The sequence below is a fragment of the Triplophysa dalaica genome, chromosome 4 (genome assembly GCF_015846415.1).
Source record: "Triplophysa dalaica isolate WHDGS20190420 chromosome 4, ASM1584641v1, whole genome shotgun sequence".
Lineage (NCBI taxonomy): Eukaryota > Metazoa > Chordata > Actinopteri > Cypriniformes > Nemacheilidae > Triplophysa > Triplophysa dalaica.
This window is the reverse complement of record NC_079545.1, coordinates 10,737,389-10,763,553: the sequence shown is the minus strand read 5'-3', so window position 1 is coordinate 10,763,553 and position 26,165 is coordinate 10,737,389. Positions and strand designations below refer to the sequence as shown.

At 38.1% G+C, this 26,165-nt stretch overlaps 1 protein-coding gene across 1 annotated transcript; it reads left to right on the top strand.

Moving 5' to 3' along the window:
* Nucleotides 1-1,915: 1,915 nt before the first annotated feature.
* On the top strand, nucleotides 1,916-25,992 carry limk2 (LIM domain kinase 2). The gene is made up of 16 exons (XM_056745788.1): nucleotides 1,916-2,158; nucleotides 2,638-2,734; nucleotides 9,353-9,488; nucleotides 14,078-14,187; nucleotides 14,755-14,946; nucleotides 15,989-16,094; nucleotides 17,254-17,468; nucleotides 17,785-17,971; nucleotides 18,085-18,171; nucleotides 19,924-20,055; nucleotides 20,522-20,578; nucleotides 21,163-21,228; nucleotides 21,874-22,048; nucleotides 23,854-23,909; nucleotides 24,154-24,311; nucleotides 24,624-25,992. The coding sequence occupies exons 1-16, from the start codon at nucleotides 2,143-2,145 to the stop codon at nucleotides 24,787-24,789; spliced, it is 1,956 nt and encodes a 651-aa protein (XP_056601766.1). The 5' UTR covers nucleotides 1,916-2,142; the 3' UTR covers nucleotides 24,790-25,992.
* Nucleotides 25,993-26,165: the final 173 nt, after the last annotated feature.

Genomic DNA, 26,165 nt, shown 5'->3' with positions numbered 1-26,165 from the left:
CTTGGTTGGAGCATTGTGTCGGCATAAAGAGCACTGCGTTGGAGTTGTTTCGCTCGTTTCTGTTTTGGAGAAGTTTTCTGTTCGTCTTGGGGATTTTATGTCCTCTTCTGGATGTCTCTCATGTGGTGTGCCCCAAGGCTCCATTTTGGGGCATATTCTATTTTCTCTATATATAATTACTCTAGGATCCATTCTTAGTAAGTATAATATGGGGTTCCTTTGCTTTGCAGATGACACACAATTATGCCATTGAAACATACAAACTCTTTGGCGACACTTTTGTGTTGCCTTGAGGAAATTAAAACCTGAATGACTTTAAAGAAATAAAAAATTAACGAGGACAAGACGGAAGTTATACTGCTTAAACCAGGGGGAGCCTGTGGGGCTCTTGACCTGGACTTGGCTGTTTTATAACCATTTGTAAAACCTTCAGTAAAAAACTTGGGTGTTTTAATGGATAAATGAACGATTTTTGATTTTCATTGGCCTCTAGCGTTGTATTACAGATTTCCAACAAATTGCTCACAGTGGTGGCCACCATAGTTCAAAAAGATGTCGTTCTCATGTTGACACAGGGAAGAGATCATGCGGGCATTAGAAAGACTGTAGAAAGAGCAATGTCTTATTTACTGCATTTCTGTCCTCCTAAAAACCCAGTATTGTTACTTTAAATGGACTAACAAATAAATCTGGTGGTTTAATAATTGTTTTCCAGTCGAGACAACTTTCTAAGTTTAAATACTTTTTTTTGTCTCTTAAATATTTTGAAAGGATTATACTCATTTTTATTTCATCCCGTCTTGACTACTGCAATGGACTGAATGTAGGCATTAGCCAGGCCTCCCTCACAAAACTGCAGATGGTTCAGAAAGAATGCTGCAGCCCGTTTGCTTACGGGAAAACGAAAGTGGGAACATATTACTCCCATTTTTGCCTCCCTTCATTGGCGTCCTGTTAGGTTCAGATTTGATTTTAAGATTCGTATTTTAGTTTTTAAACCATTAAATGGATTGGCACCGTCATATCTGTCAGAATTAAAACAGCCATAAACTCCGTCCAGGGGACTTAGGTCTGCCGACCTTTCATTGTTAATTGTCCCCTGTATAAGATTAAAGACTAGAAGTGCATTTGCAGTGGCTGGGCCTAAACTTTTGAATAATCTGCCTTTACATGTTAGAAAGGCACAAACTATTTTCAAGTCAAATTTTTTTATAATTTGGCGTTTTACACTGTATGAGAGCTGATATTTTTATTTATTTTCCTCTTATCTTATCTTAATTACGAACGTTTTAATAGTTTGTCTTTTTGATGTTTGTATCATGCCAATAAAGTTGCAGTTGCAGACGTGTGTGCTATTTAATGTTAGCTCTCCCTAAAAAAAGGTTTCAAGGTGAAGTAATGTTTTCTGACCTATCCGAAAGTGAAGAGTGTCCTACAAAACAATTGATCCACTTTTGTGTGGCATTTGTGGTTAAATGGATTTTGGAAATCGGAGACAATAAACAAATCAGAATTTGTGAATTTGCATAGTTGTAAAACTTTTGCTGTGGTTCAAGCATTTGAATAGCACTAGTCCTTCTACACGAGTTATACATTTAGCTTTCTCCATGTAGCCATACCAGTGAGGAAGCATTCCACATTTTGCCTTAAAAGGAATAAGTACACAAAGGTACGTTTTGTGAGTAGGCTACTACAGTGAAGCACACTGCAAAAAAGAGGAGAAGGTTTGTTTTTGTAAACAGATCTGAACCCTTGTCTATGGGTGAAAAAAGTATATGTATAAGCGAGCTTCGCTACATTTCTGTCCTTCAACGATAGATGGTGCTGCGACATCACTTGGCGCAACGCGGACTGCAAACGCTCCTGTTTCAGGTAATGATGCTGTTTGATCCCTTCCGGTCTCCGTACATTTCTATACAATGACGTCATCTGTCCGGACGAGAGCGAGAGAGCGAAACTCGTAACGCTTAATGGAATTTTGTTTTCCTCGAAATTCCTCATATTCAGCTTGGATTTTCTCTGCGGGTCCCAGACATGGATCACATATGTAGGATCGCCGACGCGGAACGTATGGATTGTACACATTACTGAAACAGCATGTGAGCTTTAACAAATATTAATCATCATCAGATCAGGGAGGACATGGACGAACACGAAGGTAAGGAGAATTGTGTTTGTAATCGCAAATGTTTGTTTGTCCTTATTGAAGACTGTGTTTCTTTACCTAAAGATCGCTCCGTTTAAAGATTCAACAAGTTTTTGTTATTTAACAGTTAAATGCTTTTGTATCAGAAGACAAACTGACGTGCAGTGATTTGCTTTTGGCGCATTACAATAACGTCGAGTTAGTGATAAACGGGAGCCTACGCGGTTAAATTGAACATATTTATTACCCTTTATTTGGATATTAAACAGTATTATTGAGTCGAACGTTGTTTTATATGCCCCCCCAGCTACAACCTTGACCTCTCTTTAAAAAGCGATAATGCAGAACGAACGAAACGAAGATGAAGCTTACCTCAATCGATAAAAAAATTGTGTATATATATATAAACATATTATAATTTACCGTGTCGATTTGAAAATACGAATTTGAATTTAAAGGATTGCTCTCAATGTCTGATGTTTGATTGACAGATGTGACTGAGCGCGAGTGCACTGGCTGTGGTGGAAGCATTCAGGATGCGTTTCATGTGAAGGTTCTTCAAGACGCCTGGCACAACTCATGTTTCCAGTAGGTGTTTACAGAAAACTATACACTTTCTGGATTTGCATGTTTTTATTTTAGACAAGGTGTTTTCTATGTAGTATTAACAGAGAAAATGTTCCAAGAAGGGCATTTGTGAGAACTACAACATCAGTTGTTGTTTTGGTTTTGAAAGTTCATGTAGAAGCACTGAATGAACAAACAGTGTTTAGGTTTCTTTCCAAAAGAACGCAAGAAGATTGTTTTATTAAAATAAAAAATAATGACATAAAAATATGGCCATGCAACATTGCTTGCCTGCCAACTTACAGGTAGGTATTATGGGCTGTTGAATGAAAAAACCTTCAGATATGGGGATTGTGTGTTTAATTTGCGTTTGCATAGGAAATAATGTGTCTTCTGTGAAATGGAAATTTGTTTTGAGAAGAGGTTTGCTGTTTTACTTGTACTCTCTCTCACTCTCCCTCTCATTCCCACTTTAAACTTTGACCTGCTGTCTTACTGCTGCTGACCAGTGGTTAACTTAACGGTGTAAAGGTCATTTTTAAGATAAGGCAGCAAACCATTCAGTTGTTTTTTAGGTAATCCTTTTTAGGTAAAGCTACAGTAGAAAGGCTCATCAGTAAGATGCTTCACTAGATTAAATATCACCTGTCCATGTTGTCCATTACTGTTAAACTCAGCAAAGAAAGATTATTTATTACAAACTGGATGCCATTGTTGCATAAACTCATGAAATTGACCTCAAATTAACTCAAAAAGTGTGCATTTTATACTTTATGTTTTAATAAATTGCAGTAGAAGTCTGCTCTGAGGGCTTAACGTCAAACCTCTAGACTTATTAACTGATTTAACCAAAGACAGAACATGTTTGAGGAATGAGGTTGTGGAGGTCGACCTCAAGTTCCCTCAAAGGTATTGTCATCATGATCGAATCAGTCCTGCAATGGAAAACCTGGACCGAATGGAATTTATGGTGATTCTCAGACAATAGCCTTAATGAGGGCAGAAATCGGTCAAAGGCACTTTTTTAGATCATATTACATTATATAGTACAGAAATTGAGTCTGGGTCCTTTTGACCCCTTCAGGATACTTGCCAGATATGATCTGAAATGTGAGTTTCCCATAGATAAATGCTCAGTCTCTTTCGCTTTCTCTGGCTCGTTCCTCTGTGGAATCCTTCTGGTGTTATGGCAGGCATTCCCTGTTTTCCTGTGAGCCTTTTTTTGGAGTTCAGGTAGGATCTCTCCTATGGTTTTCCCCCACATTCCCAGACATCGGCTCATAGCCCATGTACAGTTAAGTTTGTCAGGGATCCAACTAATGCCCCCTTTATTTTTATGCCCTAATGACTGTTCTAACTACAATTACAGGAGTCTGAATGCTTCCTGGTTTTTAATTTCCTCGCGTTTACTGGCAATTACAATGTGATTTAATGTTATTTGGATGGTTGTATAAAATGCCAGTTCTTAATAGCATCACAGCTTTATTGTTGTATTGAGCTTTCAGCTTCCCAATTAAAGGAACAGTTCACCTAAATGTGACCCTGTACGGCAAAACTGGTCTTATTGGTCAACTTTTCGAAATTTTGATTTTTACATAATTCGAAAGGTGAATGAACAAGCTTTCCATTGATGTATGGGTTGTTAGGATAGTACAATATCTGGTGGAGAAAAACACGTTTAAAACTCTGGAATCTGAGGTGCCAAATATTTTTAATATTTCGAAAAATTTCTTTGAAACTGTTAATCAGAGGCTCTGTCCCAGGCCATCCACTCACAAAAATAACGTTTTGATAAAGTTACGGTAGGAAATTAACTAAATATCTTCATGGACCATGATCATTACTTAGTATAATAATGATTTTTGGCATAAAAGAACATTTGAAAATTTGACCCATACAATGTATTTTTGGCTTTTACTAAAAATGTTCCCGTGCTACTTAAGACTGGTTTTGTGATCCAGGGTCACAAACATGAAAAGTTTGCTCATTTTTCACCCTCCGCTCACATCATTTCGAACCTGTATGACATATATTTTGATATTTTGAGGAACGTTGGTAACCAAACAACACTTAACCCCTTTGACTTTCATTGTATGGACACAAAACCACATTTCTCAGACTTTATTCTTTTCTGTTCCATGAAGTCATACAGGTTTAAAAGGGGGTGAACCTCATATTTTTGTGTGAACCATACCTTGTTTTTGATTTTGGCACTTTAAAAATCAGTGCCTTTTGCTACCTTTACAAAGGGAGGTTTGAGCTTCATAAATGGAGGCTTTTTAATGAAAAATGTTTAGTGGAAGAAGACTGTTTGGTTGGGCCTGTAAGACATCCTCCGGCTCCTCCAAAACCATTTCCTCTTGCTTATCTCTCTTCTCTGTCTCTATTCGTTCTCTTTATCTTCTTTATCTTTAGTTCTTAGGAAGTAGAATAAATCTCAGGCAGGGTTAGTGTACCTGAATGTCAGTCACAGTCACTGTAATGTTTCTCTGTTAACGTGAACGGTCCTGTGGAATGAAGGAAGTAAAGGAGTGTTTGTTTTCTTCTTTATCTGTTGTATTTGTCTTGGATGGTGCTAATCAGAGCTTGAATCATTTCTTTTCATCCACCTTAAGCCTGTTGTTTTTCCTCTGGGTGTAAACGATGAGCCGAATGAGAGGAGGAGCGTTTTTGAGATATTTGGTGATTTAAAATGACGGTTCTAGGTTTTAGAATACATAAACTTTTTCTTTATTAGTATTACATATCAAACAAATGTACAATATAATAACCAGCAATGTTCACTTAAGAACAACATAAAGATCTTCAAAAGAGGGATATAAATAATAAAATCTCTACATATTCATAATAAAATCTCTACATACATATTCATAATAACATTTCTTTACAAAGTGTTCTGTATCATTTGAGTCGTCTCTTGAAATTAGTAACCAAAGCGTAACATGTGGCATCTGGATTACAGGTGAAAGTTTATGTCATGTGTGCACACCTGCTCGGCCTTTGTAATGTCCTCACAGATGTTAGTTCATGTGTTTGCTATAGCATGATTCATGAACCTTTTCATCTGGAAGCATTACCATGATGTCACCGTTTAAACTACCACAGGTTGCCCAACTCTCGTAAACAGGTTTTATCCCGGAGGCGCACAAATGGTATCCCAGGGTTGGATGACATGTTCTGACCACTCCGCGTGGGCTTATTGTGTCTGCCTCTAGAAACAGAGCTTGTCAACATTCCTCCAAACAAAGGCACCCTCCAGGCAAATGGCCAAAATCTAGTTATTCTGTCTGCGTTGTACAAGGTTTGGTGGTCGTCTCGCACTAATGTGATCTTTATCAGAACGTCTCAGCTGTGAGTTGTTATTTCACATCCTCCCTGCGTTCAAACTATTTCAATTTCTTCCCCTCTCGTTCCCTTTTTCTGGCACAGAAAGAGCGGCCTTCAGAGAACACCGCATGCCAGACGTTTTCCTGGGCACTTGGTTTTGTTATCAAGAATTGGTTTTATTTCTGTGTGCAGACCCTGATTTAGACTCAAAACTTTTGTAGCACTATTCTAAATCTGAACATTTGGTGGTCACAAATTTCCATTCTGCAGGCTAGATGCTTGTGCAGTGCCCCAACTGAATAATTTTAATAGAGCGTTTAAAGGATCAATTGTTGATCCCTTCAGCATTGGAGAGCATTCATGTTTTCCTCATTGTGGAAGTAAGGATCATTGTAGTCCTGGAACAAGGCCTGGAGATGATTTCCTGCCTGGATTCTTGGACTTTGCTTCGGTTTAGAACTTGTGGCTGTCTACCTCCTTTAGATATGTTTCAAAAAAGTAAATATTTTCCAATCACGTGAATGATATTCTTTAAGAGTCTAATCCTGTTGCTTTGCCCCAGGAGCAGCAAGTTCCAGAGATATTTACATTTTTTACAACTTGGTGTTAACTTGCCTTAAAGGCATTTGAAGCATTAGGTCCTAGAATTTGAACATGCTGACCCTATTGTTGCTCCGCTCACAGTGGAAAATCTAGCTAGTTTTTCTTCAGTTTAATGCCAATGTTGGATCAGAATCATTTCAGCTTGGAGGTTTTTGTGGCTGGTCAAACAGTATGCAAAGATTTCTATTTCAGTTCAGTTCCACCTTTGAGCAGTGCTGTGATTGCTGAATTACAAATGCAAGAATTTGTGAAACTATACAGGGTGAAATTATGCAACTAAATGATCATGAGAGTGACACCTTTAACGCAAAATAAATGTAAATATTTCCTTGAAAAATAAAGAAAATCTAGTTTGTCTTCTTCTCAGAGATCTTGTGCAGAGATCAACTTTATTGCCAGTGTGTTTTTGAAGTGTTGCAGTGCGTGGATCCTAAAGGCCCAGGCATACTTGACTTTCCTCAACCGTGTCCATCCCACGCACATAGGGGTCCGCACAGCTTCCTACGCGTACTCTCCAGCTCTCACTAAATCCTTGGTGTTTCGAGTCAGATCCGTGGGCGTGGCTTGTTGGATTTGACTAAATACTTGGTATTTTACGTAACATTTACCCTAATTCTCACGGCAAGGCGGAAGAAATAGCCCGCCCACGCGTCAACTGACGAGCGATAGGAAGGCTCGCCTACCATCAAGATTGGCTGCGCTGCGTCAAGATTGGCTGCGATTTGGGTCTGCAGCTGTAACTCGTTACTCTTGCGATAGGGAGAGAATTTGAGGTGTGTGTGTTTATTTCTTCACGGCATTTCAGTGATGGTTGTTATATAAACGGTGGATATAATGCTGGATTTGCAGATTATATTAAAATGATAGATGGAGCGGTTACAGCGCTAAAAGATGCCGCTCATGAACCGCACATGGTAAGTGAAACTAAGTCGTATGTCTGTGTTTTGTTGGAAATCGGTGCATACGTGCAAAACAACCAACACAAACTTATACTGAATCAAAACAGTTATGCAGGGATAATGTGGTGTATTGTGTGCTCGTGATTTAAGTTCCTCTGCCCGCTCACCCCCAGGAAGTATGTTTTCTGAAATAACCGTACAGCTGTTTATATATTTTATAAATGTGACCAAACTAAATACTCATCAAATATATGCGATACTACTCCATAGGTACTCAAGATTAATATCAACAAATATCCATAAGGTCAAGCGAACCTTTCAAGTTTGTATCATCTTTTCATATTTGTCCAAAGAGGTCAAATGCCTAAGTTAGTCTGAATATAATCATTGCGTGGGTGAATAGTGGGAGGTCTATTTACACCCGGTTGTTAAACAACATCGTTGACTAATTGATAAATACAAGTTTTAATACAAATAGTTGGAGGATAAAGAGTTGGAACCATGGCTGAGGGCAGTTTCTGGGAATAAGCGTGAGGCATACTGTTATGTGTGTCTGAAGGCGAATAGCATAGCCTTGTTTCACTTTCTAATAAACCTTGCATTTGGTTAGTCACTCAATTGATTCTCTGGGGCTTCGTTCCAATCCTTTCGAAAAGTGTTGTATTAATAAGGAGTTATCACAAACTAAGAACATTTAGTTGTGCTCTCTTACAATCAGTCCGTATATAGTAAAACTAAGTTAAAGTGTTGCCAATGTACGATTAAATCTTTAAACGGTGATGAGGTCTTAAAATGTATGGAAAGAGTCTTAAAACAGGTCTTTAAAAGTATTAAATTTAGCTCCGTGATTTGTTTATGTACCCTGAGGACGGTAATGCTGTCTGCCTTTACGGCTGTACTTTTCCCTCTAAAGTGATGCATCCCGTAGGTGTTTCACATATGATGCAGATCCAAAAACAAGCTGTGGCATGTTAAGAGGAACTTTTTGCTTTTCAAGCATCTTTTCTTGTCATCTTGAGACAAATGATCCTTTATTGTCTCAGAAAGCCTTGAGGTGTAATCGCTCCGTGCTCTTCAAAGTCTTTAATTAAGTCAATTTAATTATGCTTGTTTCATCCCCTTGGAAAATAGATAAAAGATTAAAGTGGTATAGCATGCATCCCCACATCAGGTTTCAATTGTAGGTAGGGTGGCCAACAGGAGAGAATGTGAACAAGAGTGTTTCATGACTAGTTTTGGCTTTTGTCCCAAATTCCTATTCTGTGGTGTTTGTGTGTTTCTTGGTTGGACTTTCAGTGATATCTATATATATATATATATATATATATATATATATATATATACACGCTTCAGATGTTCCTTATATTTGAAAAAAGAAAAGGGTCCTGACATTAAAATAACCTGTCATTAATTTGTTATACTTCAAACACTTGGCTAAGAAGCTTCACTTTGAAAATCAGCAACAGATCTTTCGAAGTTAAACAAAGGGGTTTCATTTCATCTACTTCAAATGTTCAAAAACTTTATTTTTACTTTCTTTTGCCAAATCACCTCAAATTGTCTGAACCATTTGTGGATGTTAAAACTATACATTTGGAATGTTAAGGAAGTGGTAAACATGTCAAATACCTGAAGCGGTCACATGTTCTGGTGCTGTTTATGGCCCAACAAAACAATCTTCAATCACTAAACATTTCAGTCATTCAGGTACCTACCCTGTTTTAAAGAGTTGATCTCGGGCCAGTTGCTCAAGGTAATCTCTGCAAACAGAATGTTTCACTTACTGGCTTTTACATTTTTGTTCCCACAGGTGTTCTGTGTGCTTTGATCTCCTTACAAACTGGTACTTTGAGAAAGAAGGGAGACTGTACTGTCACAAGCACTACTGCGAGAAGTTCGGGGAGTTGTGCCATGGCTGCTCGCTGCTCATGACCGGACCTGCTATGGTAATAATATCTGTGTTGTCTTGTCTTTTTTGCATTTACATTTATGAGTGGGACAGAGGTTTTTTTTGGAAAGTAAGTAAAAGTGCATCATTCTATACTTTTTCTTTTTATCTGGGAATCAAACCCATGTGCTGATAACACAATGCTACCAATTGAGCGACAGGATTCTGAGGCTATGTCCACATTAAAGGAATAGTTCATCCAAACATTTTAATTCTGTCATCATTTACTCAACCTGTAAGACTTTCCTTCTTCCGCAGAGCACAAAATAAGATATTTTGAAGAATTTTGTTACCGGCACCCATTCACTTGCATTGATTTGGCCAGTGCTGTTCGGTTACCAACGTTCTTCAAAATATCTTTTTATGAATCATTTTTATTTTGGGGTGAACATCTTTTCCATGTTTTGGCCTTCCGTCCACTTAACGATCTGGGTTTCCCATTGAAAAAATCTTTTCAAAAGCTCTTTTTTTCACGTTGTTGCATTAACCTGGAAAACCGAGATATTCTCAAACAATGATTTGATTTACTTAGTCATGTGATCCATTCAACCCAAAACAATGAAATGGTGGCCTGTGTTTACTGGCATTGTTGTGCCTGCCATTCACTTTGATAGCGTTGTTAAATACATAAACCGACTGATACGTTAAAATACAATAAATTAAAAAAAAATACCAATGTGGATAGAGAGCTTTTACCAGACGAAAACGTTTTCAAAAGTTTCCGGATTCATGTGGACATAACCTAAAAGATTATCTGGATTCATTGTTGCATGGCAGTGTGAATTTGTCTGGCTTTCATAGCATTCCACTGTGAGAGGAAAAGAATTGATCAGGTTAGACAGTCAAAAGGTCTTGTAACCAAGCAAGAAGGTTTTTCAAGGCAAGGACTAATCCGTAGGGGTTTAGATAACATGCCATTGTGTCATTTGGTAAATATTTACACGGCTTCAACAAGCGGATGAATAAAGAGAAAATCAATAAATGCTGATGTTTTTATGGTCCTGAGGAGGTCACTGATAAGGTAAAGAATGGAATGGAGGACGATGTTGTTTTTTCACTTTAAAATGTATTACATGAGTAGTGAATGACATCTGAATACCCCTATTGCTGTTTTACAAATGACAGAAACACCGTGTAGGTTCTTATGTGATATAGCGATGTAGGTGGGAGTTCCAGATTCTAGCCTCTCGAATACAAAGTTTGATTGTAGTTATGCACTCTTGGAGTAAATGTCACCTGCTGAAACAACTATAGGAGATTCACAGCATCTGGAGCGTCACTGCTGGATGAGACCCCAACGCAAAGAAAAATATACACGCCACGCATAGTGCTCCTATTGTTTAATATCCATACTCGTGCAGCAATAAACTCGCACCTTTGGTTAAAGCAGAAGGGGACCATTAAAACAAACTGAGTGATGTTTTGAAAGCACCATTTTTGTTGTTATATGAATAATGTGTTAGCCTTGTGATGAATGATCTATACTGGCAACGAAAAGTTAGCAGGGTGAAATCACTTGGGAAGCACATTTAAAGGTCAGTGTATGAAATTTAGCGGCATCTAGTGGTGAGGTTGCAAACTACAACCAACGACTCGCTACATCCCTCTCTTTCGAACCACTAAGTTGGCTGAAACAGGGACTAAGATGTTGTCAAGTTTTCGCTTCTTTTCTGAATGAGATAACGTATTTACCAGACGTGCTCTGTAAAGCAGTTTGTCAGTGAAGGACAACTGTAGAAACAACATGGTTAATTCCATGTGAGGGACCCGCGGTGTATGTAGATAGAAAAAGATCATTCTAAGGTAATAAAAACATAACGCTTCACTATGTAGAGTCTTTATACACATCTGAAGACATAGTTATGTATGTTATATTGGATTTCTGTTTGTTGTATTGCATAGGTGCTCCTTAATATCACACATATCACCGGCTTGAACCCCAGCTCTTAACTGTTTTACCTTATAAGTTAAGATGTGGATGGAGTCTTTTATACTCTTATAGGATATGTAAGTAGTTGTATCCTCAAGTAAGCTTGAATCATAACCGGCTGATCGCCTTTATTGCTGACTGCTGTAGATGATCTCACTCCTGCGAGGGCAGTGAAACTAGGATCTGGACCCTCAGTGTGTTGTTTCATCATGCGTCTGGAATGCTTTGGCATGGCATTTCAATGAAGTGCTTTGTCATCATAACGCTAACAGAAGCCATATTAACATAAAACTGAGATTCTGTCCACAAATCATCACTCCTCATGAAAAAAGTGGGCTTTTTAATTGGGTTAATGAAGGGACTTAAAATGAACTTGGAAGAAAGAGGGGGAGTGAGACTCGAGAATTTGCCAGCAAGCAAAACGCATAATAGGGCTTTTCTGTTCGGAACGAGGGATGCCAAGTATTTCTGGTCAGGGTAGGTTGCCAGTTGTGGGGCCAGAGGCACAAGCAGCGGGGTGTCAAAATCTCTGAAAGACTGGCAGAGGAAATCACATCCTCAAGGCTCAAGTGCTTGTTTGAATGTCTGATGAAAATTGTTGATGAATGTTATGTTATATGACTATTTTTATTTATAGGACTGCCATCAGTATGTTTATTTAATGTAATAGTATTGTGATAGTCCACCTAAAAATGAAAATTCTGTTATAATTTACTCATCCTCAAGTTGTTCCAGACCTGTATACATTTCTTCATTCTGTTAACCACAAAAGAAAGATATTTGGATAAATGTTAGCAACTGAGATTTCTGGGACATTATTCACTACCATAGTAGGAAAAAATTATAGTTTTTTTCTTTTCTGTTGAATTTTGGGAAACAAACTGTTCTGGGGCAGCTTTGACTACCTTTTCAGAAATCTCAGTTCTTTCAACAAAGAAATTGATGCAGGTTTTTAACTACTTGAGTGTAAATTATGTCTGAATTAGAATTTTTGGGTGGACTCTCCCTTTAACAATATTCTAAAAAGATGTAAACAAAAGAAATGGTATGCTTTTTAAATGCAGCTTGATTTGTCTTAACAGCTAAAAACATAATTGCGGGAAAACAAGAGCATCGGGTAATTTGTTTGTAATTTTCAATCCATATGTTCGAATACTAAATCAATCTTGCAACATCTATGTTAACCAGTCAGAAAATGTTATCTGTATAAAGCACAAATCAGCAAAACAAGCAAAAACAATATGCATTACGTCAAAGAAAACACAGTTTTTAAAGACAAACCATCATAAATGGTCTGTAGAGGAGGGGCTCTTCTGCAAAGCCCTGCTGGGAAACACGTTCACACATACACACTCACTTTGTCCTGGAACACCCAGGCGGGTATGAGTCGTGTAAGCACAAAGATATGAAACATCATCCTTACTCACAGGTTCAGCCTAGGTTCAAGCACACCAAACTCACGACCCTTGAGCAAACATAGACTGATTTATGTGTACTATAGATTGAAATAAAGGGATTGTGTGATATTGACACGCGTTTGCTCATCAACTAAAATACGACATAAATCAAGAGTTGAAATTCTGCAATTGCTCGTCTGCATGTTCGAAACTCAGACGGTCGAGTAGTTTAGTCTGCATTTGAAGGTGGAGATTACCGGGCTGAAGAATTGCCCAAGAATCCGTTTAGTCAAACCCTGTGATCACTGATTTACAGCTCAGTGAGCATATCCGCTAATCTGTCCTTTGTGCTTCACGTTAAAGGAAACCTCAGAATGATCTCATACTTTCACTGTTCACCCAGCATGAGAAGCTGATGGATAATGTTTGAATAACTTTCCATTCAAATGAGAATAAAAGATGTAAGCATACTCATAACACATTTTTTCCCAAAATAGTAGGGATCCGATTCAGGTGTAGGTTAGTCCCAAACCTTTATCTGCTTCAAATCAAACAATTGAAGTATTGTATGCTAATTGCTATAGTTAGGTAAACATTCGTGAGAGAGAGAGCTTTTTAATGGAAGAGAGGATGCATGTAATTGTTTAATCTAAAACTAAATTGTGTTTGTGTTGCTCTGGGATTGTTTGCTGGAAAATGGATTAATGGTCCTAGCGTATTTCCTGGAGAACCTCCGACATCATTGTGTGTATGGTTGTGTGTTTTTGATTTATCCATTACTCGGAGGCAAGCAACAAACCTAGACAACTGCAAAACATTACTTAAAACAAAAAACATTTTGTGTATGGGGGAGTCAGAGAGTTTCAGAGAGAAAGGTTGACTCGAATGATGTGTTGTCTTAGGTCATGGGATCACGGATACAGGGCGGAGTTGAGTCGCAATATATCACTTCTGATAACAGACGGGCCCAGACACTAGCAGGTGTTAGAAAGAAATTCGGCACGCACTCTTGCGTCACAACTGAGGAACGCAGACAGAACCAAGTTGCACACCAATACAAAGCAGATGAAGCACAGAGAGGCATGATCCACCACGCCTGGCCTTGACAGAGACGGTGATCAGAAGACACTGAGAGTGTGGGAGTGTTATAGGAAGAGCTTGTCTGACTTGACGTTATGGGGCTGGGTTTGCTGTGGAGATGACCAGCGTAGTGAAAGTGTGGAGATGAGCTGATCAACACTGGGATTTCATGTGTTTCAGGTGGCCGGAGACTATAAATATCACCCCGAGTGCTTTGTGTGTTTGAGCTGCAGGGTGGTGATTGAGGATCGGGACACTTATGCCTTGGTAGAACGCACCAAACTTTACTGGTGAGAATTTTCTTTTCTTCATAATTTTTTACTATAGTAAACAATGAGTAGACTATGTTATACAGTGAAAAAACTCAATGTACATTCATTACATTTTTTGTAACTTTTTTTGTTTTTTTTCCATGTTATGCTGCGTTGAAACAATGCAACGTTGGAAAAAGCACTATAAATAAACTTGGATTGAATTGAATTAAAAAATCTTTAAGTGTATTAGCAGCGAACTGTGCTGGAAAGGAAATGTTAGACACACACTAGTCCCAAACTTTAATAATGAGGAGTTTATTGAGCTATATAAAAATGATATATGCTTATATTAAATTGTACTTTTTATGTAATGATGATGATATTTAAGTTCTGCATCCAAAAGGCTGTATAAAAGTCTTTTCGTGTCTATTCAGGATTTATCATTTGCCACTTTGTTTATCCGCATCATTTGTTTTCAACACAGGGAGATTGATGACAGTGATTCACTTGAGGGTTTCATAACACGTCTGAAGCGTTTTTCTCTTGTCGGGTCTTGTCCTAAAAGTCAAGTCATCATTGTCAACCTCTCTCTCTCGCTCGCAGCGGTAAATGCTACAAGCAGGTGGTTCTTACACCCATGTTGGAGAAACGCGGTTTGGCCGACTCTCCGACGGACCTCCTCCCTCACACAGTGACCCTGGTGTCCATGCCGTCAGCCACCAATGGGAAACGCGGCTTCTCGGTCAGAGTCACTCGAGACTGCACCAGTGCCACAGTCAGCGTCCAGGTTAAAGAGTAAGTCAACTGCAATAAACACCCGAACAGGACAACAACTATGGATGTGAGATTGTGATGAAGAGTTTTTTGAGACATAGCTTATACTGTAAGTTTATCCCTTTTCTAAAATTGCATTCTCTGATACGTTTGGAGGCCATTTCACGGATAAAAGATGTACATTCTCTACATGGAAATAATCCGTCCCCCCTAGATATTCACTCCTTGGAATACGACCCCCCCATGTCCCACCCATTTCTAGCCCTGCTGTTAAAACCGTATGTTCTTTATAGAATGTGTGGCAGCAGATGTTTTCGTGTGCCAAGTTTTTACTGTATGTTCATCTTTGACTTAATAACACAAACCATCAAAATAATGGTTGCACTTTATTTTACAGTACGTGTACCTGTAGTGTACTTACTAAGAAAGTACTGGGTAGTATAAGGTAACTATAAGTTTAGGGGAAGGTTCAGGGTTAGTACCTAGTTATTACCCAGTTATTATATTTACTGTGATAGGTGCACAGTATGTACATGGAAAACAGGACTGTAAAATAAACTTTTACCAAAATTATTTACTCGGGAGGAGTTGTTAAACAAGTACAATTTAACAATGAGGAATACATTCCTTGAAGTTTTGAAGTATTCTTGCTTTTTTCTTTTTTTCTGGCCTCATGGAATGAAAAGTATCAATGTGATGCGTACTTAGAAATCTCACTAGATGCAGTAGACCATCCGGATGTTTCTCGCATGCTTTTTGCAGACCGGGGTTTTAGATGCAATGCTCCTTTTGAATGCTGATTTTTTCGCATACTATGTCGTTCAGCCTTCAGGATCATTCTGTGTATTATGCTTGTGCTGAGGAAGCTTGTTTATCACCTCAGAGATTCACCACAGCGCTGCCACACCTCATGCCAGACATGTTGTAAATGGAATGTGTTGCATAACTGTGGTTATACGATGGCCGGTGTTGGATCGAGGGCACAAACTGACTCTTTTGTTATGTGCCTGCGACAGAATTTTCCCAGCCTGGCTTCATCTCCCAAAACATCTTATTCTTACAGGGTAAGAGGGATGCATATTAGCCCAGAGGTTCGGAACGCCATCCACGTCGGAGATCGGATCCTGGAGATCAACGGGCTACCGGTGTCAGCTCTGATGGAGGAGGAGGTAATTTTCGGTTGACCACAGTGTTTGCATTGAGGTAGGGTGAGATTGTCCAGATGTTAATTCATTCAGACAATGTGACAGTAGAGAAGAACGGCATCTGAAATATAAACATTCATAACATAACGTACACCGACATAATTGCTGACACTCCTTTTATGTCATGGTAATGACTTTTATTTTAATAGTGACAGGTACTGACCTTTTTACATTATTTCCCAGTAACAGTGTTTGTGACATAGCTTTAATCTGTTTTTAAATGTAGCCGTTTACCTTAGATTATTACTGGAACACGTTTATAGCGTTCTTGTTTGCGCAAGACGTGTTTGTTGATGTCTCGGAAACAAGGTGGTAATCTGTTTTTGTTGCAAATAAGCATTAAGTGTGAAAATGTTCAGGCAGAAGGATTAACAGTTAAATTCATACCTGTGATGGGAGTGTTCGTGGCCTGTCACTACAGTGTAAATGCTCGGCATTCTCATTGTGCATTTTATTTTGTTTTCTCACAGATAAGACACGTTCATACCAAGAACGATAACTGTATTAGCATCTACACCAACGTACAAAGGTGTTTTGTAAGCCTGTATGTTGCACTTTCACATCTTAAAAGTTGGATGGATTTTGATTGGCTGTCAGTGTCATTACTAAATTATATTTTGATAGCTATATCTTTACAGTTATTGCTTCATTCTTGGTGTGAACATGCCCTTACCCTAAATCTGAATTCCGCTGCTTCACTGCACTGTCAGTGTGGATTTGTCGCTTAAATGATTTACTCTTGAGGTTTGAGGACTGATGTTAGTAATGTCACAATCTGGAATAACCAGCTTGGGCTACAGTTTCTAAGATCAGCTTTGTGTTTTTACTTCCGAATATCCAAATATGTCTTTAAAAAAGAAGTCAAACATGCTCTGTTTCTAGGGAAATCAGTGTTGGTCTTATCTTTTCAGCATTTAAGCATTCATTTCAGCATTCTTTTGTGTGTTTAAAGGTCCCAGCTTTGACCGGGGACTTCAATGAATGTTATCTGTATAACCAGCACTTATGTGCAATTCTTCTGCTCATATTCTTTGTTTTGAATAAAAGTCATCCTACAGCCTTTTCTTGTTCCTGACAGTTCTCATATGATTGTTATTTTCTGAATTCGGATTGGTCGTTGCAGGTGGAGGACCTCATCCATCGGACCACTCAGACGCTGCAGCTGTTGATCGAATATGATCCAGTCAGACAGCGGCTGGACCGACTCCGTCTGGGCTCTTCTCGCAACCAGCTGGGTGTCCCGGCTGCCTCCCGCATGCGTCTGTCCTCCCCAGCGGACGCTGAGATCGAGCGGAGCGACTCGGTGGACAATGGGACGTTAAAGAGAAGGTCCCTCAGGTATTTATATCATCCAGTTAAATCATTTTTAATATCGCCGCTGTCCTTCGCCACCTTGGATGTCAACATTTTTTTTAGGAAATTAAAAAAACGCTGTACTTTTTAAATGATTAAGTTCTGTGTTGGTAAGTTGACAAGCACTTTTTAATACTTTTTATTGGTTAGATATTTGCAAAACGCACTGCCATACAGGGTGACTAGTAATAATGATTATGGCAAAAATAAAAAAACACAAAAGGACAGACGCGATATATATTTTTTCATAAATTTTTGGTTATACAAGTATTTTAACTGGACATGTGCTTCTGTGTTGTAGACGTAGCAACAGCAGCTGTAAGTCTCCGGACTCTGTGTCTCCGAAAGAACCCCTGGTTCTGACCCGGGATATTGGGCGCTCTGAATCCCTCCGCTCTCCTTCCAGTTGCTCGCATCGTATTTTCCGTCCTTGTGACCTCATTCATGGAGAAATTCTTGGAAAAGGCTTCTTTGGACAGGCCATCAAGGTTTGTTATTCTGTCACTGAAAAATGAATGCAGATGTTCAATTATTGAAATAAACAAACAAACAAAAAATCATTGAACTGTTCTTGATTTTGAACATGTATGTTGTTTTATAGATGACCCATAAGGCCACAGGGGAGGTGATGGTCATGAAAGAGCTTATCCGCTGTGATGAAGAGACGCAGAAAACATTCCTGAAGGAGGTATTGTGATTTTCTTTTCTTTTGAAAGTTGTTTTTCATTCCTTCAATTATCTCTTCACTTAAAATCATTGATTTTTAATGCGGTGTTTTTAAACTGCTTGAAAGTTGAATGATTCATTTAATTTCAAATCAGTTTTTCCATAATTAAATTCTAAGCATACATAAATATCCACATGTATATAAATCTACACACAATAAAACAAGAAGGGGTTGATTATCTTTGGATAAGTGTTTTTTGCATTCATTTTCAAAATAATTTTTAGAGGGTTTAATATAATTTCACTTACTTTTATGTATATGATATTTGCCCATTGTAACAATGATGCTTGCCATCAATTTCATCTTTTTCGAAAAAACCATCTGCATAAACCAACGCCTGGAACAAATAAATGATGGAATATCTGTACTATTATCAATATTATCCCATCTGTAGATATTCTGCCAAAACTGAAATGTGACTGGACAAGAAAAAATATATATTCAATGGTTTCAGGCACTTCTAAACAAAAATCACAGAGATCTAAGAACCAAAACGTAATCTTTTCCTTAAAATTTCAGCAGCTGGATAAATAATGTTAATAATTATAAACTGCATATACTTTATTTTAGTTAGAATTGGCCATTTAAGATAATTACAAAACTTATTTTTAAAAACTTCATTATCAACATGCTACTTCCATCAACACATACACGTTTCTCAAATAATTTTGCTTCAAACCCCCAAAATAGCACACTCATCCCGGTATGAAATATTTGGTTTTGCTGGAAGTAAAGTTAAATGGAGGAGGTTGATGAAAAACGCTTGTTTAAACAAAATGTCATCTGACGGACTTGTAGGGTTTTGCATCTGAATTCTTCATATGGGACAGACAACATGGGAGGATTAAAAACAAAATACAATTTATGGTTTAAACGAATTCCACATCTCAGCACTGGCGTTCTATGTTTTTTGCAGGATTAGGCCTAACGAAATGATGCAAAACAAATAATATTTGGCAATATATTAATATATATTTGTTCTTTTTTTGGGGGGACAAGAGTAGACTTCGTTATTTGGCAATATATGACCAAAGTTATAAAAAGTAAAAATACAAATTTATATTTTTCCCTCTGTTTGGCCTACATACTTTATAAATATTGCATACCATGGGCTCCAAATGTTTTCAGTGCAGGACACAACGACAGGAAATCTGTTTCATCAATTTTTAACACAGGGAGAACACACGCATTCGTTCTCTTTCAGTGCTTTCCTATCATAAACAGAGACGTTTTATTGGTATATTGCCATTTATTGCTACGATTATGGCAATCGTTATTGTTTATATTATTATTGTAATTGCGATTATTATTATTATTGAATGAATTATCATTGAAGTATGCTTTGAAATGTTTTAACACTTTACGTGAGGCAAATGAATTCCATATTCTATTTATAAACATTCTGCTGAAATCCTGAAATACTTGATTGCTGTTGTATAGTCCATTGACTACCATTGACTACCATAGTAGGAAAAATGACTTTCATTTTTGGGTGAACTAACTCCTTTAAGTACATTTAAAATATTAAAATAAATAACTTAATAATAAAGTGAAATATTTAACTAAAATATAAAAATAAAAGCATATTTATAATATTTATAAAACTACAACAAAGCTAAAAAACAATGATACATTCATTCATCCAATTTCCATTAAGTGCGAATATCTTGAAGAATCATTCAAATTTGTGTTTCTGTCTCTTTTCTCTGTCAGGTAAAAGTGATGAGAAGTCTCGATCATCCACACGTTCTAAGGTTCATCGGGGTCCTCTACAAAGACAAGCGACTCAATCTGATAACTGAATTCATCGAGGGCGGAACGCTGAAGGATTTTATTAGAGACACGGTGCGTCCTGACTCATTATTCCCATTTCTTTCACCTGCCTGCTGGGAAGGGCAGTATATCAGCGTGTGTTGATGTTTGTGTGCCGGCTCACCTGAGATGAACTTCTCGAGGAGAAGATCAGGGAATAGGGACTAGAAAGCACACATAAACAGTTAAATGAGTGTTGTGTGTTTTGCTAAGGAGGTATGAAGTGTTTCCAGGTGAGGAATTCCAGTGGGAAAATTCTTTCAGATTGCCTCCCGTGTTTGCTTCAAAACATAAGGGTTACAGATGAGATCTCCTTCTTTCTTTGTGTTTCTCTATTGCGCTGTAATTATTTGGGTGTGAGTAATTCTTATCTGTAATTGGTGCTATTATGTAACAATTTCCTCAGTTATTTACGGACAGCATTGCATGCAGTCACACCATAATGTAGGTCAGCAATTCATCTCTAACACTCTCTCTCTTTCTCTCTCTCTCCTCACAGGACCCATTCCCATGGGAACAGCGAGTTAGTTTTGCGAAGAGCATTGCATCGGGAATGGTAAGTGGATAAAGCATTGCTATATTCATCTTGATTTATTGTACATTATTTTGATGACATTGTTCGTTTCTGTTCAGCTCAACTGATTAGCTCCGCCCACTTTGAGATCTCATTGGTCCTGAGACGGTTTCATTGGCAGCAACATAAACAAATTTTATGTTGCACAAACTTAACTTCCGGTAGCCCTCCGCAGAGAATCAATTCAATTTAATATGCAATAAAATATTATTATAAATGAATATGAACCAATCACTGACCAGAAGTTAACTTCAGGCCAGGCGCATATGTCCAAAGAAACCGTCTATACTAAATGTAAATTATTTTGTTCTGGACCAGCCAACATTGCCCTGATCTCCAAAAATATTCACAGTCCTAACCTATGATAGTGAGTGATTCATTTAGAGAGACAGCTTCCTGTGTAGCTGGAGGTGTTTTGTTTCAGTCGCTAAGTGTTGTTCTGATAACATCACTTGGGTTTCTACCTGTCTGTTTGTGTTGACTTTGTAATGAAGAAGAGACAGAAACTGTCAGATTCAATCTCTCATTTCATTTCATCAAGTCACGTTATTTCCCTTCCCTTTCAGGCATATCTGCATTCAATGAGCATCATCCACCGAGATCTCAACTCTCACAACTGCCTGATCAAACTGGTACGGAAAGATTTTTTCTCCGTCTTCTTCTCCCATGCCACATATAACTGCTAGAGCATAGCGCTAACAAGCCCAAAGTCACGGGTTTGAATCCCAAGGAATGTACATAGGGTGAAATCATATTGCTCAAATGTTCTGTAGGTCGGATGAATGGGTTTGCAGATTGTCTAAATAGAAGCTCAATGACTTCAAAGCTTCGTTGTATTTGGCTGGTTTTTATAATCAAGAATTACTGACAGCCTTGTGTCAGCACAAACAAAATGCTAAAATTACGTAAGAATGGAGTAGGGGAGCAGGGGGACCTCCAAGAGTGGAGAAGGGTCTGTTTACATGTAAGCTTTGTTTTTGCTGGAGGTTTCATCACTCTGATGATAGATGTGGTCAGGAAATGCTCTGTAATGGTCTCCGAAATGTTCTCAACTATCAGACTTTAATTTATATGTAAAGTTGAGTATCTTGAGATTGGCTCGTAGAAATGTAAAAAATATATATTGTGAATTCTCTTTTTGGATGATCATTTGATTTTTGTTAACGTTCATGGATTATGTATGAATAAAGGTTTCCTGTTGCCAATCTTTTAACATTCTAAACATAAAGCTGTTTAGATGTCTTCCCTCAATCCCTGCTCTTGTCTGACCTCTACAGGACAAAACAGTGGTGGTGGCAGATTTTGGTCTGTCTCGTCTAATCGTGGAAGATAAGGTCAAACCGGCCACTGACAAACCAACCAATAAGAAGAGGCAATTTCGACGTTTGGACCGGAAGAAACGCTACACAGTGGTGGGGAATCCTTATTGGATGGCGCCAGAGATGCTCAATGGTAAGGAAGAGTATTACACATTTGATTTAAAGCTGTAAAAAATCTGAAAGATATGGGTTTGTAGCAGATTTTGGTTCAGATTACAGCTGCCACAATTTCATATTTTTATGACACGGTTATTGTGACCAATTCAACAGAAACAATTTTATCATGGTATTTATCACAATGTTTTTCTTTAAAATGTATATAATCATGCCATTAGTGAAATTAATCTTTAATTTTGTTTATTTTGTCAAGTGTGTATGGAGTTTTTAACCATTCATGGGGATTACGATTTGTGTAGAATCAACCCTGTGACATTCCTAGTTAACGTATCTTTCTATGGGTTAAAATCCTCCTTTAAAGCACTTTTCAAGCAATTTTTTACACAGAATTATTTTGACCCCCCCATTGACTCCCATAGTATTTATTTTCCCTACTATGGCAGTAATGGGGGATGAGATCTGTTTGGTAACTGACAATCTTTTAAATATCTTCCTCCTGTTCAGCAGAACAGAGACATTAATTCAGGTTTTGAACAATCTGAGGGTGAATAAATAATGACAGAATTTAAATTTTTTGGTGAACTGTCCCTTTAATAACCTCCAACAATACCCAACACTGTACAGGGGGACCTATAGATGCCTTTACTGTTAGTAAACAGAAAGATCCCGCTGACCGCATTACTAATGCTAAATAGCACGTTTTGTTTGCTAGCTTTTTGACAATAACTAATTTTAACCTGTAAGGTCACACACACCGCGTCTACTCCGAATGCGGTGCGAAATGAGACAATAGAACGCATTAGAACCCGTTATAATGTAAAAATGTGTCCACACCAGACGTGGCTCGGTGTAGATAAGGTGTCGCTGTTTAGGACCGCGATTGTTTTTGAAAAAGTTAAGCCAGGAATCTGGCCGACCACTCACTCGATGGATCCAGGGACGAATTGACAGGATTACCTCCAGTTAAGTGTCTTGACATCAACACCTACCAGACAGAGAAACCAAGTGCATATAAATGCATAGATGCCTGCGTGTGCTGACAGTGGCAAACGTGAGCAAATGCATTTACTTGAACACAAACCTGACACAGAAGAACATCCTCACTGTTCCCTCTCCCTTTATACTCATGCATTTGTGACAACTAAAATAGATATGACAAACAGTTTCCTTTGTTTATTTTCTGGCTGATAGTTAACTGCTAGTTGTATAACTAACAAAGTGAGCTAGCATACCCTATGCCATCAAAAGTTAACGCTACATGAAAAATAAACTTCCCAGTTTCTGATTTGGGCATACGGGAGATATTTTTAGTTACAAATAATAATACACACCAACAAAAGACTTAAGTGTTATGAAGTGAAACGCGGGCATGTTAAATGATCGTTTCTGTTCAGTCCGCTCATTTTATTGTGTTTAACCACAGCTGTCGTCAGTGTTTTTGTTTGACAATGGCTGAGGAATGTGTTAAAATATCAAAGAGTGTATTCTGTTGATTGTGGCACTAAACAACATAACAAGGTGATATTTTAAACTCCTTTTGTAGCCGAATCTGTCCTGGTTTGTATTGGCGGCCTCCAGTTTTCCCTTTGTTTTGCCTCCAGGTAATGCCGTGACGTCGGCCATGAAGGGGTCTATAGTTTCTTTTATACAAAGTGACTTGCAGTAGGCATCGGCTTATTGCCAGGTGAACAATTAGGACTGGAATCTGCTGACGTAGTTTATTTGTTCCAGTTTATTGCCATTATCTGCTATAAACTGGTGTTTGTGAGGTGCATGCTGCAGACTTGTTTTTCCTGATTTTTTTTTTATGTGTGTGAAAAGGTAAACGCTATGATGAGAAGGTGGACATTTTCTCCTTTGGCATTGTTCTCTGTGAGGTAAGACACTTTGCTGTGGTTACTCTCAGAGACTTTATAACCCTTATGTCATTTATGTAAGAAATGGCATATTCGAGTGTCTGAACGCTCAGCTGGTTTGAGTCAAAACGGTGTCATTTTATTTCTGTTCTTTTTGTTATATAAGTGTCCTCTTAAAATGTTTTGTCATGTTTCATCCCTTTTTGAAACATTCTTTGTTTTTAAACTTTTTCAAAGTTTGTCTGTGGTTCTTTTTGGCGTTTAGATTATTGGCCAGGTTAACGCAGATCCTGAGTGTCTTCCAAGAACGATGGATTTCGGCCTCAGTGTGCCAAAATTCATGGAGAAATTCCTTCCGGAGGACTGTCCTCCTGCTTTCTTCCCATTGGCTGTGGCTTGCTGTGACCTCATCCCCGACAACCGGTAAGTGACACTCAGTGTCTTTTATTCCACGTCTCATAAATGTAATTATTCAATACCACTTTGTTGTATAAATCAATGTTCCAAGGTATTGGATCAAAACTTTTTTTAAAGTGTTGTAAATAGGTTTAGATTAAGTGTAGCATTTACACCGCAGGACATTGATGTCACCGCTGCTGTCGTGTCAGCTATCCATATCTGTACGAATGTATCCCTACAAACGCAGCTGCACTATAAACAATGATGAATGAAATGACCCCATAATGAGAGGAAAGGCCCCTCTTACCCCCTTCCTTTTCCTGTTTTATTTTTCAGGCCTGCTTTTCAAAAGTTGGTGGACTGTTTTGAGGCCTTAACTCTGAATCAAGAGTTTGGGATTCATCTACCTGCTGAACTGGATGAACTTCAACAAAACCTCTTAAGGACTTACGGACCAAGTGGAATTGCTGCTCCTGAAAGCCAGGATGGGAACAGGACCTGAGCAGCGGAGACACAAAGGGCAGCGTATTTTACAGAACTAAAGCATATGTAATGGACTTGCATACAGGGAACATGCGCTCAGCATGTCTTGAAAATATTTATCACGGCATTCAGATCTCTGAGGGCATTTTTGAACTGCAAAGTTGCAGGAATCTGTTGAGGGAACAGGTACATTTCAGTTACCCTGCGCTTTATTTTTCAGCAAATAACGCATCTTGCTTCTTTTTCGAAACAGTCTTATTTGGTTTGTTTAGTTTAACCATTTGGCCCTGTGTGCCTAACACGAGCTGAGTTTGCTCACGTTACTCAAAAAGAACAATTTTGCAGTAAGTTTCATGCAACTCGTATGCAATAAAGTTTAAAGGGGGTATATCAAAATCCTTATTGAATGAAAGAAGTGATCGTTGCAGATTTGTAGTGTAGCAGTCATCGCATTCATGAAGTATTTCGATTTTGCAAGTTTATAAAATTAATTTAGAAGATTCTCATGATTTAAGTTATTGAAAAGACCAGAGACTTTAGTCATGCATTTTTGAACAGCACTGCCTTCTGGGGGTTGTTGTGCTTGCGTGCTTTCCTCAGTTTTGTACATCAGCACTTGAGCTCACGACCTCTGTAAGGCAGAGAGTGGAGTAACGGTTATGAAAAAAAGCTTCTTTTGATTTCTGATTTGATTTTGTACAGTGATTTATCTGAAGTGCGTTATTGTAGCTAACACTTGGTACAGCAGCTGTTAAAAAACGAGTTGATAATTCCGGGATCTTTGATTTGCCTGACGGTGCACAGCAAGGATTATAATTTTCAACTGAACCTAAACCAAGTGAAACAACGAGTGAGATCGTTATGCTGGATTTTGACTGGCCGTTTCAAAGTGCTCTAGGCCTGAAGCAGGTCGCAATAAAACAGTTGAACGAGTGATGTGAGGATGTTTGTAAAGATGTAACTTAATCCTCACTTTGATCACAATTGTTTAAATTAAAACTGGATGTATTGTTCTTGTTTGTATAAATCTAAAGTTAGCTGATTTTGGGATAATGTGTTTTTTGTATGCGTTTGTTGAATGTGAAAAGCATTACATATTTTTTTGTCTAGACTTAGCTGTCAAAGGTACTGACATATTGACAATTTATAACCACTACATATACCTTGCAGAATTTCTTACACTATTGTTTTCTTTTTTGTGAATAAATTAGTTTAAAAAACATTACGTGTAGTTTTCCTCAATTCAAACTTTTAAAGTTGCCATAGGGAGGCGCTGTTGTGTTGGCGTTCAGTGTTGACATTAATAAATATGTTACGTGATGTGCTCGGTTTATTTATTTGCACAAGAATTAAAAGTGATCAAACTTATGATATTTCCTGGTTTTGTATTAGTTA

What these genes read in the sequence shown, in the direction of transcription:
- limk2 (XM_056745788.1), top strand. An exon ending in AGAAAACATTCCTGAAGGAG is followed by an intron (nt 18,172 to 19,923) that starts GTATTGTGATTT and finishes TTTCTCTGTCAG; the next exon opens with GTAAAAGTGATGAGAAGTCT. An exon ending in AGAGCATTGCATCGGGAATG is followed by an intron (nt 20,579 to 21,162) that starts GTAAGTGGATAA and finishes CTTCCCTTTCAG; the next exon opens with GCATATCTGCATTCAATGAG.